Below are 15,959 nucleotides of genomic sequence, written 5' to 3' on the forward strand. Positions count from 1 at the left end.
GCTTGTTGGGCTAATGTTTAATTAAAAGACAAAGAGTTGTGTAGAATGCAAACTAATAGGAGCATGTGTACACATCAAATACAGGAAGTGTACAGAAGGTACAGAGTGTGTGTCCAGTAGGACTGTACTGAATGTGATGACTTTACATAACGGACACGAAAGGCGACGTCTCGGGTGAACAAAATGAATCATTTATCATTCTGCTGGTGACATTTACCAACAAACAAGAGTCCGAGCTAAACAGTCAGCAAAAACATGTTTGATTAAAACCAACATTTAATTATAAAGAAGGTCTCAATAGTTACAAAAAGAAAAATCAGTCTTTGGACTGCGTCTTCCGCTTCTTCTTCTTAGTGCCATCTTTATGAACAGGGGAGTTTAGGAACATGGTGTCTGTGAATTTGTCTCCACGCCTTATTTTTCTGCAGAAAGAAAAAGAAAAGAGAATGTCCATCTTTTTTCACAACTGAGCAGGCGATGAGGCGAGAGACGCTCACTTGTTGAGGGGCGGCTCCTTGTAACTGACCACGGCCCCCCTGCACCTCCTGCCTTGGCTTCCCTGATCTGGCGTGGAAATGGTATTGGTCAGTGATGATAAGACCCCTTCAGCTGCAACACACAAAATTGATTTCCTCACTCGCCTCATCGCATGGTTACCACATGAACTATATGCAAGAATCGCTACACAACCAATTTTATACACACACACTATAAAAATATAAGTATATACACATACATATATACATAATGTATATACACAAATATACATACATACATGCATATACACATACAGTCGTGATCAAAAGTTTACATACACTTGTAAAGAACATAATGTCATGGCTGTCTTGAGTTTCCAATAATTTCTACAACTCTTTTTTTTTTGTGATAGAGTGATTGGAGCACATACTTGTTGGTCACCAAAAACATTCATGAAGTTTGGTTCTTTTATGAATTTATTATGGGTCTACTGAAAATGTGACCAAATCTGCTGGGTCAAAAGTATACATACAGTAATGTTAATATTCGGTTACATGTCCCTTGGCAAGTTTCACTGCAATAAGACGCTTTTGGTAGCCACCCACAAGCTTCTGCTTGAATAATCGATTAAAATCGATTAAAAAAATAGTTGGCGATTAATTCAGTCATCGATTCGTTGGATCTATGCTATGCGCAGAGGCGCATAGCATAGATAGTTTTTTGTTTAAAAAAAATATATAATTATTTTTTATAAACCTTTCTTTATAAACTGCAACATGTACAAACAGCTGAGAAACAATAATCAAAATAAGAATGGTGCCAGTATGCTGTTTTTTTTCCCCCAATAAAATACTGGAAAGGATAGAAATGTAGTTTGTCTCTTTTATCCGATTATTAATCAAAGTAATAATCGACAGATTAATCGATTATCAAATTAATCGTTAGTTGCAGCCCTAATATATATATATATATATATATATATATATATATATATATGCACACACACACACACATTTACATACATATGTATACATACATTTTTTGGTAAAACCGAATTATACGAAAAGTGTGGTGTACAAAACTGAGCTACCACTCTACTTAAAATGTGGCTACTGCCATATTGTGGAGTCAAAGCTACGCCAGAGGTTAACTGAAGCTACAGCTTGTATTTCCAATATTTTAGAATCAAGAGACTGCAGTGTCCTTTTGCTTTTGTAGACCACGGTAGAAGGAAACTTTACTGTAAAGATGAGTTCTGAATGCTAACAATATGAAGTCTAACCTTGACTAAACGTCACAGTCCACTCACCTGAATTCCGGGCAGATCCTGCGTCAGAAATGAGATTGTCGGACAACATTTCTAACTTCTCTCTTGCCGGTGTTGTGGGATCCACGGAAATTACAAACGTTCTTCCGCATCTTAATTTGTGACGTGCTCCAGACGTCTCAGTGTTGTTCTGTGGTTCATTGACAGTGGCGAAGAACTGGAACGGATCTTCAGCCTCTGCGGGTGCAACAACACTTACTGGTTTCTGCTCCTCACGGTGCCCTTTGGACCTGCTGCCCTCTCTGTCATGAGGTGGAAACACCATCCGAGTAACCGACGGCACCCTTTGACTTGGCTTCCTGGACCTCCTAATAGTGATGGTGGACCTTTTTTTTTCCGGGGACTCTTTCTCTGCAGGTAGCTCCTCGCTTTGTTTGGTTTTGCTGCGAGACTTAGGTTTTAATGACTGAGGAAGATTTACTTCCGGCGCAAGGTTATCTTTGTTTTTATACTCTGTGACTATCTCAGGAGTGCCACATTCAGTCATCTCCATGGTTGTATTGAAGACCACTAAGTTTTCCTGTGGCTCTTCAACCGTGACACAGGGAGGGCTGACATCGGTGGAGGGGGCGGGTGTTTCGGCGACCGCTGAAGAAGTTTGACATGGCACAGACGATATGGTTTCATCGTCGGGCTTAGACAACATGACTGACATTCTATCCACGTAATCCCTTAAACAGCTGGACTTGGGGGAAAACTTCATCTGGAGGGCATCTTGTTTCGAACGTCCGTTCTCGTTATCCGTCTTTGCTGTGACACAAATCACTATTGTCAGAGCAGGTACTAGCACATACACTGAATATATAAGGGCAAAAGTATTGTGACATTCCACCAACAGGAAGTCCACCTCCACTCTTCTGGAACGGCTTTCTACAAGATTTTGAAGTATGTGTCTGTGGGAATATACTAGTCTGAGTCTTAAATGCTGGCTTTTTGCAAGTAATTTATATTTCTAATTCCCCACACCTGTCTGTTTTCTCTACCTGTTCTGTTCAAGGTGAAGTAAGAGGCGTTTTCAACTGGATGAAAGTCAACCCAGGCCTTGTTCACACTGCATGTCAATTCCGATTTTTTGCACATATGTGACCTGTATCATATTTTTTTATGCCGATGTGAACAGTGCAATTCTGAATTTTTTAACTCAGACCTTCTTACGTATGTGGATATAAAATCAGATCTTTACCTCTATTTACCTGTGTGTTCACACTGCAGTTCATCCAACCAATACGTTGTCAAAAAACGATAAACGTCATAATTCTTCGCCAAACTAGTTGGTTGCAAAATAAATAGTTGACAAGTGAGCAGAAAACAGACAAACAAAATGTTTTAAGAACTCATGTCAATATTCGCAGGGCTAGGCGATATGGCAAAAACAATTGTCTTGATTAATTTTTTCATATAATCCGATCTCGATTTTTTTTTTATTAAAAATATTTTGATATAAAAATGCCTTTTCTGATTAAATTAGTGGGTGTATTGATTCTCTTAGTCTGGACAAATACAGTCACAGACGTTCTCTGAGTGCCTGCAAGTCCGCATTCTGGGCAGGATTACTGGTGAGCTGCAGCAGATAGTAAAACTAAAACTAAAGCTGCTCCTTTTTTAAATGTTGTTTCAACTTCTGTGCTAGTGTTAGTCATTTTTCATTATTTTGTTCTTCTGGGCTGCACTTCCAGCTGTGTAAGGGGGAAGAGGCACAACGCCTCAGACCTAAATCATGGCACGTTTTGGCTCATGCTCGCACACTTTCACATGCTCAACATAGCATAGCAAACTAACTCAACAGCGCCTCTGCTGGTTGCAGCCAAGGAGTGCACTCCCATTTTGTCCCGATTGCTTGGAGACACAAAACATCAACAAATAAACGCCTACCTTGTGCGGCAGGTATAGTCATCAAAAGGGCCTTCTCTCCCAGACTGCTTGTGATTTCGGCTCGAACTAACCAAACTGTGAGGTGTGGCCCAACACTTTTGCCCATATGGTGTGCTGTCGCTTCCCAACCGTGGTAAATAGTCGACTTGGTGGGTCCGGTGATGACGCCCAGAGGCTCGGCATCGTTATGAAAGTCCGCTGCTTTTTCTGGGCCGGCGTACAATGAATCCACAGCAACTTCAGGAAGAGCTGGAAGGCTGTGAGGAGGTTTAGAAAGAGGGCATGTGTAATATACAGTAAAGTAGATGCTGGCCGCATATACACACATGTCTATGCTATGCTATGAATGGTAAATTAAAGAAAACAAATCAACTTAAATAGAAAATGGTTTGATGGCGCTATTAGCGAAGGCAAAAAGAGCGTCGCAGCTAGGAATTCAACAGTGCGCCTTGTCTTTCAAGTCAACTGAAGCAACAGCAAGGTGTGCACGTTGTGTAAGTGCAATAGCTTGGATTTTACTGACGTCCCGTCCAGCTCGCGTCCCACCCATTGAATATGCTTGGTGGTCAAGCTCAATCAATCAATCAGTCAATCAATGTTTATTTATATAGCCCTAAGTCACAAGTGTCTCAAAGGGCTGCACAAGCCACAATGACATCCGCGGTACAGAGCCCACATAGGGGCAAGGAAAAACTCACAACCCCAATGGGACGTCGATGTGAATGACTATGAGCTAGCTAGCGCTGTTCTCAATAGGTACGAAGCGCCATTTAGCCTTTCTCGAAGACAAAATGCCCTATGCTTGTGTTGTTCTCTGCGGTACGAATCGTTTAAATCGCAAAAAGGATCAACGTTTTTTCAGATTTCCTTGAGAGGTAATCAAAAAGGGCGGAAGAGTGCAAGATTTTACAAAACATTGACGAGAAAAACACCTCACACTCCAGTCTAAGGGAACAGGGTCAAATAATGCATGAGTTTGCAGTGATCACTTCGTTAAAGGTTTGTTTGATATACTTTTAACGGTTATTATTTCCCATTGAAGTATTATCTTGATATTTGTATTTCTTAAAACACGTTTGCTGCGAGTGTTTCAAAAAGCACCAACTCGACAAGTCTAAATAAAAGAAAGCAAATGTGAGCAAAACCTAAAAGAGTTAAGCTTTTATCAAAGGCAGCAATAATAAATGAGTCTTTCAGCACATACACAATGTTGACATCTATAGTTATATTTTGATAAAGACGTAAACAACCATCAATACACGCAAAATTAAATCATGAAATGCAACCTTACCCAAGCAAAAAGGATGCATATTTATCTGGGAGAGTCAGCCACACACAAAGAAGTTGTAGACCTCCATGCTTTTCAAATTTCCATCTGTTTTTCGTGTAGACCGGCATCTGCAGCGGAATAGTTCGATATGTCTGGGAACGCGGCCAACGTATAATCATCAATATCACTCGACAAATCTTTTTTTGATAAAGTATAGGGATCTATTCCATTGCATAGTTTGATATTTTGCTGGTATCTGCTTTTTGCAGGAAGATTTAAGCCTCTTTTGTCTTACTTTGTGCGCTGCCTGCTGTACAACAGCCATCTTGGCTTGGTTGACCACCACTGGTTTTACTTCCGGGAAGAAGTCACGTGATGGAGTACAAGCAATAGACCGATGGTTCTCAAACTTTTTTCACCAAGTACCACCTCAAAAAACACCTGGCTCTCCAAGTACCACCATAATGACCAAAATTAAAATACAGTAGCGTAGTAAGCCTACATATTCATAAAAAACAAGGCACAAGTTTTATTTAACAAGTGTATTTAATATTTTGGCCACTGTAACAGTACACACAGTTTGAACAGTAACACTTTGTTTGAATATTTATTTCAGTGATTGTATGGCGTACCACTCATTTTAGAATGACTGCAATAGACAATACCTTATGCCTTAATGTGTAAAACTGAATTTAAAATGTGTTTCATAGCTTAAGAGTATCAAAATATGCATTATAAGGGCTATTTACAGGCGCCTCTTTAAAAACTGACCTTGAAACTGGGGGAATGTCAAGATCACCAGGAAGGATGTTGTTGTCCTCATCTAGTTTAGGGACATCCTGAAAGGGATAAATACATACGTCTAAAATAGTTTTTATTTGCAACTAATTTTCATTAATATTTAATTGAATCATAGAAAGCAGTCCTTGTCTCATTATTGGACCTTGAACAAGCACTGCATTGCATTTTAAAATATAAACGCAGCAAAAACAACTACTGCTTGTCTTTAAGAAGTACCACACTACTGCTCGCTAGTGTTACTAATTGTGAGTTATATAGAGAACACTCAAACACTCTTTTTGTATTTACCGTAATTTCCGGACTATAAGCCGCACCTGACTATAAGCCGCACCAGCTAAATTTAGGGGAAAATACAGATTGCTCCACATATAAGCCGCACCCGACTATAAGCCGCAGGGTTTTGATGTGTAATTACCGTAGTATATAGGGGTTCCTGCTACCACGGAGGGGATTGTCGGGACAGAGATGACTGTTTGGGAACGCAAAGCGTCCCATTTATTAACTATAAATCTTTCAATCATTCAATCAAACTTTCACATCTTTGACATGGCGAACAGCATTCGTGCAGAGTACAAATAATACAACGGTGCAAAGTAATACAAAGTGCTCGCCTGTACGTTATCAAAATAACCAGCCTACCGGTATATGAAAAGTCAGTCTTTAATCATTGTGTCATCGTCTTCCTCCTGCGTACTAAAACCACCGAAATCCTCTTCGTCGGTGTCGGAGAAGAACAGGCCGTAAATAAGCCGCACCGTTGTATAAGCCGCAGGGACCAGAACGAGGGGAAAAAGTAGCGGCTTATAGTCTGGAAATTACGGGTAATCAAAAATATTGAAATTCAATGACTTGGTACATTGAAAAATGTACCAACATATATAAAATGTTGTACAAAGTAAATTATAACCTGCTACCCAAGAATGTACAACAATTCTTCTCAACAAAACAGGAGAAATAAAAGCTTAGAGAAAAATCAAAATTAAAACATCTGTTTGCACGTACAACACTTAAAACCTTTAGCATATCAGTATGTGGAATGAAAATAGGGAATGGATTAAGCAAGGAAGTCAGACAATGTACGAATATGATCCAGTTTAAGAAACGATTCAAACTCGAAGTGTTCACAAAGTACAAAGAAGAATAATCTTGATAAACACATTGAATCCTATTTTTGATAAACTTATTAATTTTGTTGGTGAACCATAAATTACTCAAAGGGAAACTGCACTTTCTATTTTGCCTATCGTTCACAATCATTATGGATGGGTTTTTTTGCATTCTAAATAATAAATCACTGCGATCCAAAGTTCGCTTACAATGGACCGTTCCATTCCGCCTATAAAGCCCTTCAAAAAAACATCCAAACACCTCCATTATGGTTTTATATACACGGCGCATTCATTTCAGAAACACATCACAACGTTCGCTTTTTTTTTTGTCCTCATCACTGATTTTTGTTTACTGCAGACTTCATGAGAGCTAACAAACATAATAAAACATCACTTACTGTACGAGGTCTGGTGTCATTAGGATGTGACTGATAAACTGTTCATATATTCCCATTTAAATGAAGAATGACTCATAATTCTCGCAAAGAAACAAGGTGGGGGGGTAAGCGTCTTTTCGTGTAATTCTCGCCATTTTTGGGTCCTAAATGGCTGTCAAAGTGTACCAACTTGTCGGAATACCTCCTCAAACTTCTTCTGTGCAGGTGAGACGTAGGATTCATGATCTACAATAAACTTACAGGCAGCGAGGAAGCAGCAGGACCACTCGATGACATAAACATAGGCACACACGGTAGTGATCATGTCGCCGCTATAAATAGTTTCTGTGTACAAACACACACATACACATACTACACATATACATTCACTGTACAAACACACACATACATATACTGTACATATACATTCACTGTACAAACACACACATACATATGCTGTACATATACATTCACTGTACAAACACACATATACACATACTGTACATATACATTCACTGTACAAACACACATACTGTATACACATACTGTACATATACATTCGCTGTACACACATATACACATACTGTACATATACAAGTACATATGCACACATACACTCATGCACATAATCACGTTTTATCAAACATATATTAACGTTGTTGCCCTAGGGTAAACTGGGTATAACACATGGCACACTGACAAAGCTTAACCTATTGTTACTATAACAATCTACAAGGTTAATGTAGGTTGCTTCTCTTTCTTCCCCTCCATTTTTCTGCATTCTTTCGTATCTCAAGTTATCATTACGTATATGTATTGTTGCATTTGAACAATTGTATTGTTGATAATAAAGGTAAAGTATTGGTATTGTTTATTATCAATAGCACTATTTCTATTGGTATTCATATTGCTCCATTTTTAGTGTAATAATGCTCATTGTCATTTCTGTATTTTTTTTTTTTTTTTCGCTAACTGCTTATTTGCTATTACTTTTACCATCTTATTTGTACATGTCCTATTTGCTGATGTTGCTCTGTTGTTGTTGTTGTGTTTGCTGTTGTTGTTTTTGTCTCTCTGTCTAATGCCCCTCTTGTCCCCACAATTCCCCCCTCTGTCTTCCTTTTTCTCTCTTTCTATCCCCTCCTGCTCCGGCCCGGCTGCACCAAATGATAATATAAATACATTTAATAAAGTCAAAATACAAGTAAGGCAACAAGAGAAGTATCCTACACTTCTCTTTTGTAAAGTAAATCTGAACAGCCGATATGGGCATCTACATCTGCTATATGATTTGCCCGAGAAGCTGGGCAGGACATTATAAAAAAATAAATAAATAAATAAATAAATAAATAGTTTCTGTGTTAGCGCTTAAAATAACAATATTAGGTTAATATTTAAGTCACAAAATGTAAATGGAGTATTGTTGGCGCTTTTTGAATGGTTATTTGATGGATTTTATGGGCGAATTAGTAGAACTCCCATTGGCCACGCTGTAAGTGAACTTTTATTTATGTTTGTTTAATATTTATAATGCATTAAAAGAAAATCCATCTTTCGTCATGTCTTTCATAATGATTGTGAACTATAGGCAAGATTCCCAAAAAAGTACAGTTCCACTTTAACTATTTATTCAAAAGAACATTGAATTTTTTATAGTTATAATTATTTACTTGCTCATTGTATATTCATTTATTTATTCACTGTTGTGTTACAAATAGAGAACAAACAAGTGGGTTGAAACTGCTATAATACTAAAAGGGGTAGGATTAAATGAGCTCTGCTTCTTCCTACTCCTTTTCGGACATGCTGTACTGAAACAACTGGAAATATGTGATGCATTACATTGCAACTGTTTGAAATAAACTGACACCGACCAACCAAGACTCCCATATTTGTTTAAAACCCTGCTCCTAAACATCACAACTATTCCATGTCGTTTAAAGTTAAAACCCATAGGGCTGACTACCTAATGCACAAATATTATCGGAGACGACAAAACCTGAAAGTCTTGTCCGGGTCGATGTCTTTACATTTGAAATATTGCTAACATGACTTTTCTGTGTGTTTTCACAGTATCAATCAATCAATCAATCAATCGTTTATTTATATAGCAGTAGAACTGTTCTCTAATGAAATACCCGGGGGGATAAGTAATTCATGAGATGTTCAAGCATTATTGCTTTGTGTTCCTGGGAGAAAGAAACTCAGGCCACACTAAATATGAACACGTTATTTGACTTACGTCATCAGAGAATAGTTCCATCACCTTGTCCAAGTTATTCAGCGTGTCACTGTACAGATTCTTCAAGATGACGTGCTGTGAGGCAACAAAAACATGGTCAGCGTCTGGGCGTGCTTGTGGAACCTCCACAGTAATAATAATAAAAAAGGTCCTGTGCGGACCCTAATAATAATACTAGATTTTATTTGTAAAAAGCACTTCACATTGAGCAAACAACCTCAAAGTGCTACAGTGTATTGAAAAATAATAATAATAATAAAAAATAAACTAGAACAGCCTAATAGCTAGAACTAGTATGCATATATCTATAACAAGGCTTTTTTTAAAAGAAGGGTTTTTAAGCCTTTTTTAAAAGCATCCACAGTCTGTTGTGCCCTCAGGTGGTCAGGGAGAGCATTCCACAGACTAGGAGCGGCGGAGCAGAAAGCCCGGTCTCCCATAGTTCGTAGCTTTGTCCTCGGAGGTAAGAGGAGGTTAGCCTGTCCGGAGCGGAGGTGTCGTGTGGAGGATTTGGGGGTGAGTAGTTCTTTGAGGTACAGGGGGGCATTTCTATAGAGGCACTGGTGGGTTAGTAGGGAGACTTTGTATTCAATCCTGAGTGGAACAGGAAGCCAGTGAAGGGATTTGAGAATTGGTGTGATGTGGTCGTATTTCCGCGCACTATCAGGATCCTAGCAGCACTATTTTGTATGTATTGCAGCTTCTGGATGTTCTTGCTTGGAATCCCGACAAGAAGTGCGTTGCAGGAGTTGTTCCAAAAAGTCGGACAACTCCGAAACCAAACAAAGGGTAAATGCCAGGTCATGCCCAATCACACGTGTGCTTATTCTACTGTCATTTATTAAGAATGTTAATTTCTGAATATTCATCATGAAATGCTGTAACTAGATTACAGAAATGCTAATAAAAATACATATTAAGTTACAGGAATGCACACTTTATCCCATGCTTACATCTCATTGTGCAACATGTATACGAAATGCGATATCTGAAAGGGGTACAAATTATTTCCAAAGTAGGACCTCCACCCAGACATACAATACTAGTAACCTGACTCTCGCCAGATCCTCGTAGTTCGCTGAGCTCCACACAAGAATCTGGGCTCGAGGGCTTTGCAAACTCCTTCAAGATAGCAAAAAATAATGAGCCGGGCGGGATTTCATAGATGTGACGTAGCGCTGAAGCGACTGTTTGATTCAAACAACAATGGCGGCACGCAAGGGGAGGAGTCGTGTGCTGACATTGATTCTGCTATTGCAACTGTTTTGTCGAATCTATCGAATATTCATTCTTTAAAAGATGAACAGAGAACGGTTTTGAAAGCATTTATTAACTTTTCGCTCTGTCGTTATCCAATATGTCGGCTGTTCTGTTTTGGATTTCCCAGGGTCGCTCTCATCAGCGTCACGGGTTGTTTTTAATGTGAGTGGTTGAAGTAGCACATCATTCAAGATAACGGACAAGTGGTTTATCTGTCCATCCATCCATCCATTTTCTACCGCTTGACCCTTTCGGGGTCACGGGGGGCGCTGGAGCCTATCTCAGCTGCATTCGGGCGGAAGGCGGGCTACACCCTGGACAAGTCGCCACCTCATCGTATCCAATCACATACATTTATTTTTTTTTACAAGGCCCCGCCTTATTAAATACATCTCCTATTGAGAAGTCCCAGATCCTTGTGTTAATAATCAAATGTAAATAATCATAAATAATCAAATGTATATATTTTTCTTATGCTTTCTGATCTCTCTGTCTCTATCGCCACTACTTGCTGTACATATCCTACCAAGTCAGACCTACACTGTTTCAATGTACATTTCTCTGATGATACAATTGTTGATGACTGAAGAGATGATAACAACCAAACCTAACCCCCCCCCCCTCCACATCCCACACCCTGGATTGTAAATGTCAATAATTCAATGTATATACTCTGATGATTATCTTGTGTGATGACTGTATTATGATGATAGTAAATATCTGATAGTATATATCTGTATCATGAATCAATTTAAGTGGACCCCGACTTAAACAAGTTGAAAAACTTTTTCGGGTGTTACCGTTTAGTGGTCAATTGTACGGAATATGTACTTCACTGTGCAATCTACGAATAAAAGTCTCAAACAATCAAACAAAAAGCTCAGCGAACTACAAGGATCTGGCGAGAGTCAGGTTACAATACTAGTACATAGCTCATGAAAAACAAGATTTATTTTCATTGTAATCACTTATATTACAAAATAATCGCATGGAAATGACTGCGCTCATTTGATTATGAGACATTTAACTTGTTATGATGTGATGTTTAGGACGGGTGTGTTGCTGGTGTAGCCACAGTGTGCACATCTGATGTTGCTCACGTGCACCACTGAATGCTCAGGGAGTTTTGCGCTTGCTCACACATGAAAATTTAGAAGGAACATTGATTCAGACCCGTCCAGATACAAGTAGATAATTATCTTATTATTTATCAGTTAACTTATTTTTTAAACGCGTATGTCAATGAAGAACATTAAAATGTTTTGAAAATATTGACTGTACATTTTGTTAACGGTTAAATAATGGGGACTGTTCGACCCCTTAACAGATTATTTCTATTATAAAGTTTCCTGGAAAAATTTGGGACTGTGATTAAATACAGAGGTTTCCATGTACTTGGTAATTACATGTGTATGTGTCTTAAAATGAAACCTAGCCCCACCAGTTTCCTGTGCTTGTACTTCCAGGTAGCCCTCTCAAAGCACAGCACCTCCACTTCCTTCGTCAGGTTGACGATCTGCATCTGCAGCAGCATGCTCCTCTGCTTCTCAGCCTGCAGGGCAAGAGCCAGCGCCTTGTTGTTGCTCTTCAGGGAGGCCTTGAAGAAGGAGGAGGAGGTGTCTGGGGTGGCAGAGAACAAGCCGGTAAGTTGTATGTATGTAAATGTCAAGGCACAATAAAACCAAAAGACACTCAGGAGACTCACTGAATATCTTGTTTTTGATCTTGGATGCTATAACTGTAGTCTGTTTGGAAGCCTGGGCCGGCATCCTTGTCCTTTGATGCAACATGACTGACACATGAACACATTAGCTGAAATACAAACCCCGTTTCCATATGAGTTGGGAAATTGTGTTAGATGTAAATATAAACGGAATACAATGATTTGCAAATCATTTTCAACCTATATTCAGTTGAATATGCTACAAAGACAACATTTGATGTTCAAACTGATAAACTTTTTTTTTTCTTGCAAATAATCATTAACTTTAGAATTTGATGCCAGCAACACGTGACAAAGAAGTTGGGAAAGGTGGCAATAAATACTGATAAAGTTGAGGAATGCTCATCAAACACTTATTTGGAACATCCCACAGGTGAACAGGCAAATTGGGAACAGGTGGGTGCCATGATTGGGTATAAAAGTAGATTCCATGAAATGCTCAGTCATTCACAAACAAGGATGGGGCGAGGGTCACCGCTTTGTCAACAAATGTGTGAGCAAATTGTTGAACAGTTTAAGAAAAACCTTTCCCAACCAGCTATTGCAAGGAATTTAGGGATTTCACCATCTACGCTCCGTAATATCATCAAAGGGTTCAAAGAATCTGGAGAAATCACTGCACGTAAGCAGCTAAGCCCCGTGACCTTCGATCCCTCAGGCTGTACTGCATCAACAAGTGACATCAGTGTGTAATGGATATCACCACATGGGCTCAGGAACACTTCAGAAAACCACTGTCAGTAACTACAGTTGGTCGCTACATCTGTAAGTGCAAGTTAAAACTCTCCTATGCAAGGCGAAAACCGTTTATCAACAACACCCAGAAAGGCCGTCTGCTTCGCTGGGCCTGAGCTCATCTAAGATGGACTGATACAAAGTGGAAAAGTGTTCTGTGGTCTGACGAGTCCACATTTCAAATTGTTTTTGGAAACTGTGGACGTCGTGTCCTCCGGACCAAAGAGGAAAATAACCATCCGGATTGTTTTAGGCGCAAAGTTGAAAAGCCAGCATCTGTGATGGTATGGTGGTGTATTAGTGCTCAAGACATGGGTAACTTACACATCTGTGAAGGCGCCATTAATGCTGAAAGGTACATACAGGTTTTGGAGCAACATATGTTGCCATCCAAGCAACGTTACTATGGACGCCCCTGCTTATTTCAGCAAGACAATGCCAAGCCACGTGTTACATCAACGTGGCTTCATAGTAAAAGAGTGCGGGTACTAGATTGGCCTGCCTGTAGTCCAGACCTGTCTCCCATTGAAAATGTGTGGCGCATTATGAAGCCTAAAATACCACAACGGAGACCCCCGGACTGTTGAACAACTTAAGCTGTACATCAAGCAAGAATGGGAAAGAATTCCACCTGAGAAGCTTCAAAAATGTGTCTCCTCAGTTCCCAAACGTTTACTGAGTGTGGTTAAAAGGAAAGACCATGTAACACAGTGGTGAACATGCCCTTTCCCAACTACTTTGGCACATGTTGCAGCTATGAAATTCTAAGTTAATTATTATTTGCGAAAAAAAAAAAAAGTTTATGAGTTTGAACATCAAATATCTTGTCTTTGTAGTGCATTCAATTGAATATGGGTTGAAAAGGATTTGCAAATCATTGTATTCCGTTTATATTTACATCTAACACAATTTCCCAACTCATATGGAAACGGGGTTTGTATAAGAGAAGCACTGGTTCTTCGATTAGTTACTAATCCAGGCAAGTTTGCAGGTCAAACTAGTAGCAGTGGAACAATTTATTAGGCATCAGCAATTCAAAATGGGTGTGAACCTATAGTTTCAAATGGAAGGTTAAAGCGGTCTATAGCTTCCATAAGTCTATTTAACATGATTGGACGGTGTCTTCTAGTAAAGTGATGACTTTCATTCAGACGTCATTTAGCATTTAACGGCTAGCATTGGCTTCGACACTCCGAATTCCATTTGAATGAGCGATGCTCAGTAGCGCTCGCGACTAACTACCTTAATTACAAAAATGTACATACTTACCGGCTAAACCCCGTTTTTGAGTAGATTTTCTTAATGCGAAGCGAACAATTGGAGAGATAGACAAATTGGTAACAATGAATTACAGAATGACACCCAAACCACCGCCAACTTCCATCTTATTTTTAAGCCAACAAATTTGGCCGCGCTTCCGGTTGTCAACATATGGAGAGCCAATCAAAATCGAGTAGAGTGGATTAACTTGGCTCCTGAGTTTGTCTGCTCAGGCTGTGTATGCCTTAACATTGAAATCGGGTTCAAGTTCCTAAATAACAATATTTTATGTAACTAAAAAACAATATATCCTTGGACGACAGCAGCTTATTAGGTCAACTAAATGTAGCTTAAACATAATATGGTCCAGTTTAAGATGTGCTGCAAACTAAAAGTGTTAACAAAGTACAAAGAAGAAGACTTCAAAACCGCAATAAAAGTTCACCTCCAGGCAGCTACAACCCTAAACTAACACCCTCCCCGGATTGCTAATAATCAAATGTAAACAATCAAATGCAGATATTTTTTCTTTTTCTTATGCCTTCTGATCTCTCTCTCTCTCTCTCTCTCTCTCTCTCTCTCTCTCTCTCTCTCTCTCTCTCTCTCTCTCTCTCTCTCTCTCTCTCTCTCTCTCTCTCTCTCTATGTCCACTACTTGATGTCCATATCCCATCCCCCCCTCCACACACCTGATTGTAAATAATGTAAATAATTCAATGTGATTATCTTGTGTGATGACTGTATTATGATGATAGTATATATGATAGTATATATCTGTATCATGAATCAATTTAAGTGGACCCCGACTTAAACAAGTTGAAAAACGTATTCAGGTGTTACCATTTAGTGGTCAATTGTACGGAATATGTACTTCACTGTGCAACCTACTAATAAAAGTCTCAATCAATCAAAAAAAAAAAAACTTTTGATACACGTCTTGAACTTTATTGAAAACAAGCTATTCACCTCATTACGTGAAACCACCACTGACCTAACTATTAAGAGAACGGTTAGATTTAGAATTAATTGTGTTAGGGTTAGGGTCACACTGGGTTGCAACCCTGTAGATTAATTTATATTATATATTAATGATTATGCTTGTATACATTTGTAAATATGTTATGCCATAATTAGGGCTGTGAATCTTTGGGTGTCCCACTATTCGATTCAATATCGATTCTTGGGGTCACGATTCAATTCAAAATCGATTATTTTTTTTTTCAATTCAACACGATTCTCGATACAAAAACGATTTTTTTCCCCCCCGATTCAAAACGATTCTCTATTCATTCAATACATAGGATTTCAGCAGGATCTACCCCAGTCTGTTGACATGCAAGCAGAGTAGTAGATTTTTGTAAAAAGCTTTTATAATTGTAAAGGACAATGTTTTATCAACATGATTGCAATAATGTAAATTTGTTTTAAACTATTAAATGAACCAAAAATATGACTTATTTTATCTTTGTGAAAATATTGGACACAGTGTGTTGTCAAGCTTATGAGA

The 15,959-nt window shown here is 38.9% G+C and overlaps 2 protein-coding genes across 3 annotated transcripts in view; one reads left to right on the plus strand and one right to left on the minus strand.

The window, feature by feature from the left end:
- The window catches only part of LOC133658987 (1-phosphatidylinositol 3-phosphate 5-kinase-like), an 86,961-nt gene that overhangs the window by 27,565 nt on the left and 43,437 nt on the right, over positions 1-15,959 (plus strand). Inside the window, exon 3 of the mRNA XM_062061566.1 lies at positions 12,202-12,378. The gene's annotated coding sequence lies outside the window, so the exon portion shown is untranslated. The remainder of the gene's footprint in view (positions 1-12,201; positions 12,379-15,959) is intronic.
- LOC133658988 (uncharacterized) lies at positions 3-14,599 on the minus strand. Of its 2 annotated transcripts, none has more exons than XM_062061569.1 (9): positions 14,463-14,599; positions 12,441-12,547; positions 12,177-12,355; positions 9,476-9,550; positions 5,718-5,785; positions 3,806-3,933; positions 1,787-2,554; positions 498-564; positions 3-422 (listed from the first exon to the last, which is right to left on the minus strand). In XM_062061569.1, exons 2-9 carry the CDS (start codon positions 12,523-12,525, stop codon positions 317-319), a joined length of 1,476 nt encoding a protein of 491 aa, XP_061917553.1. In that variant the 5' UTR covers positions 12,526-12,547; positions 14,463-14,599; the 3' UTR covers positions 3-316. The 2 variants fall into 2 exon arrangements, with proteins under 2 accessions (XP_061917553.1, XP_061917552.1); XM_062061568.1 differs by having other exon boundaries at positions 498-609.

Source organism: Entelurus aequoreus, linkage group LG10 (genome assembly GCF_033978785.1).
Source record: "Entelurus aequoreus isolate RoL-2023_Sb linkage group LG10, RoL_Eaeq_v1.1, whole genome shotgun sequence".
Classification (NCBI taxonomy): Eukaryota; Metazoa; Chordata; class Actinopteri; order Syngnathiformes; family Syngnathidae; genus Entelurus; species Entelurus aequoreus.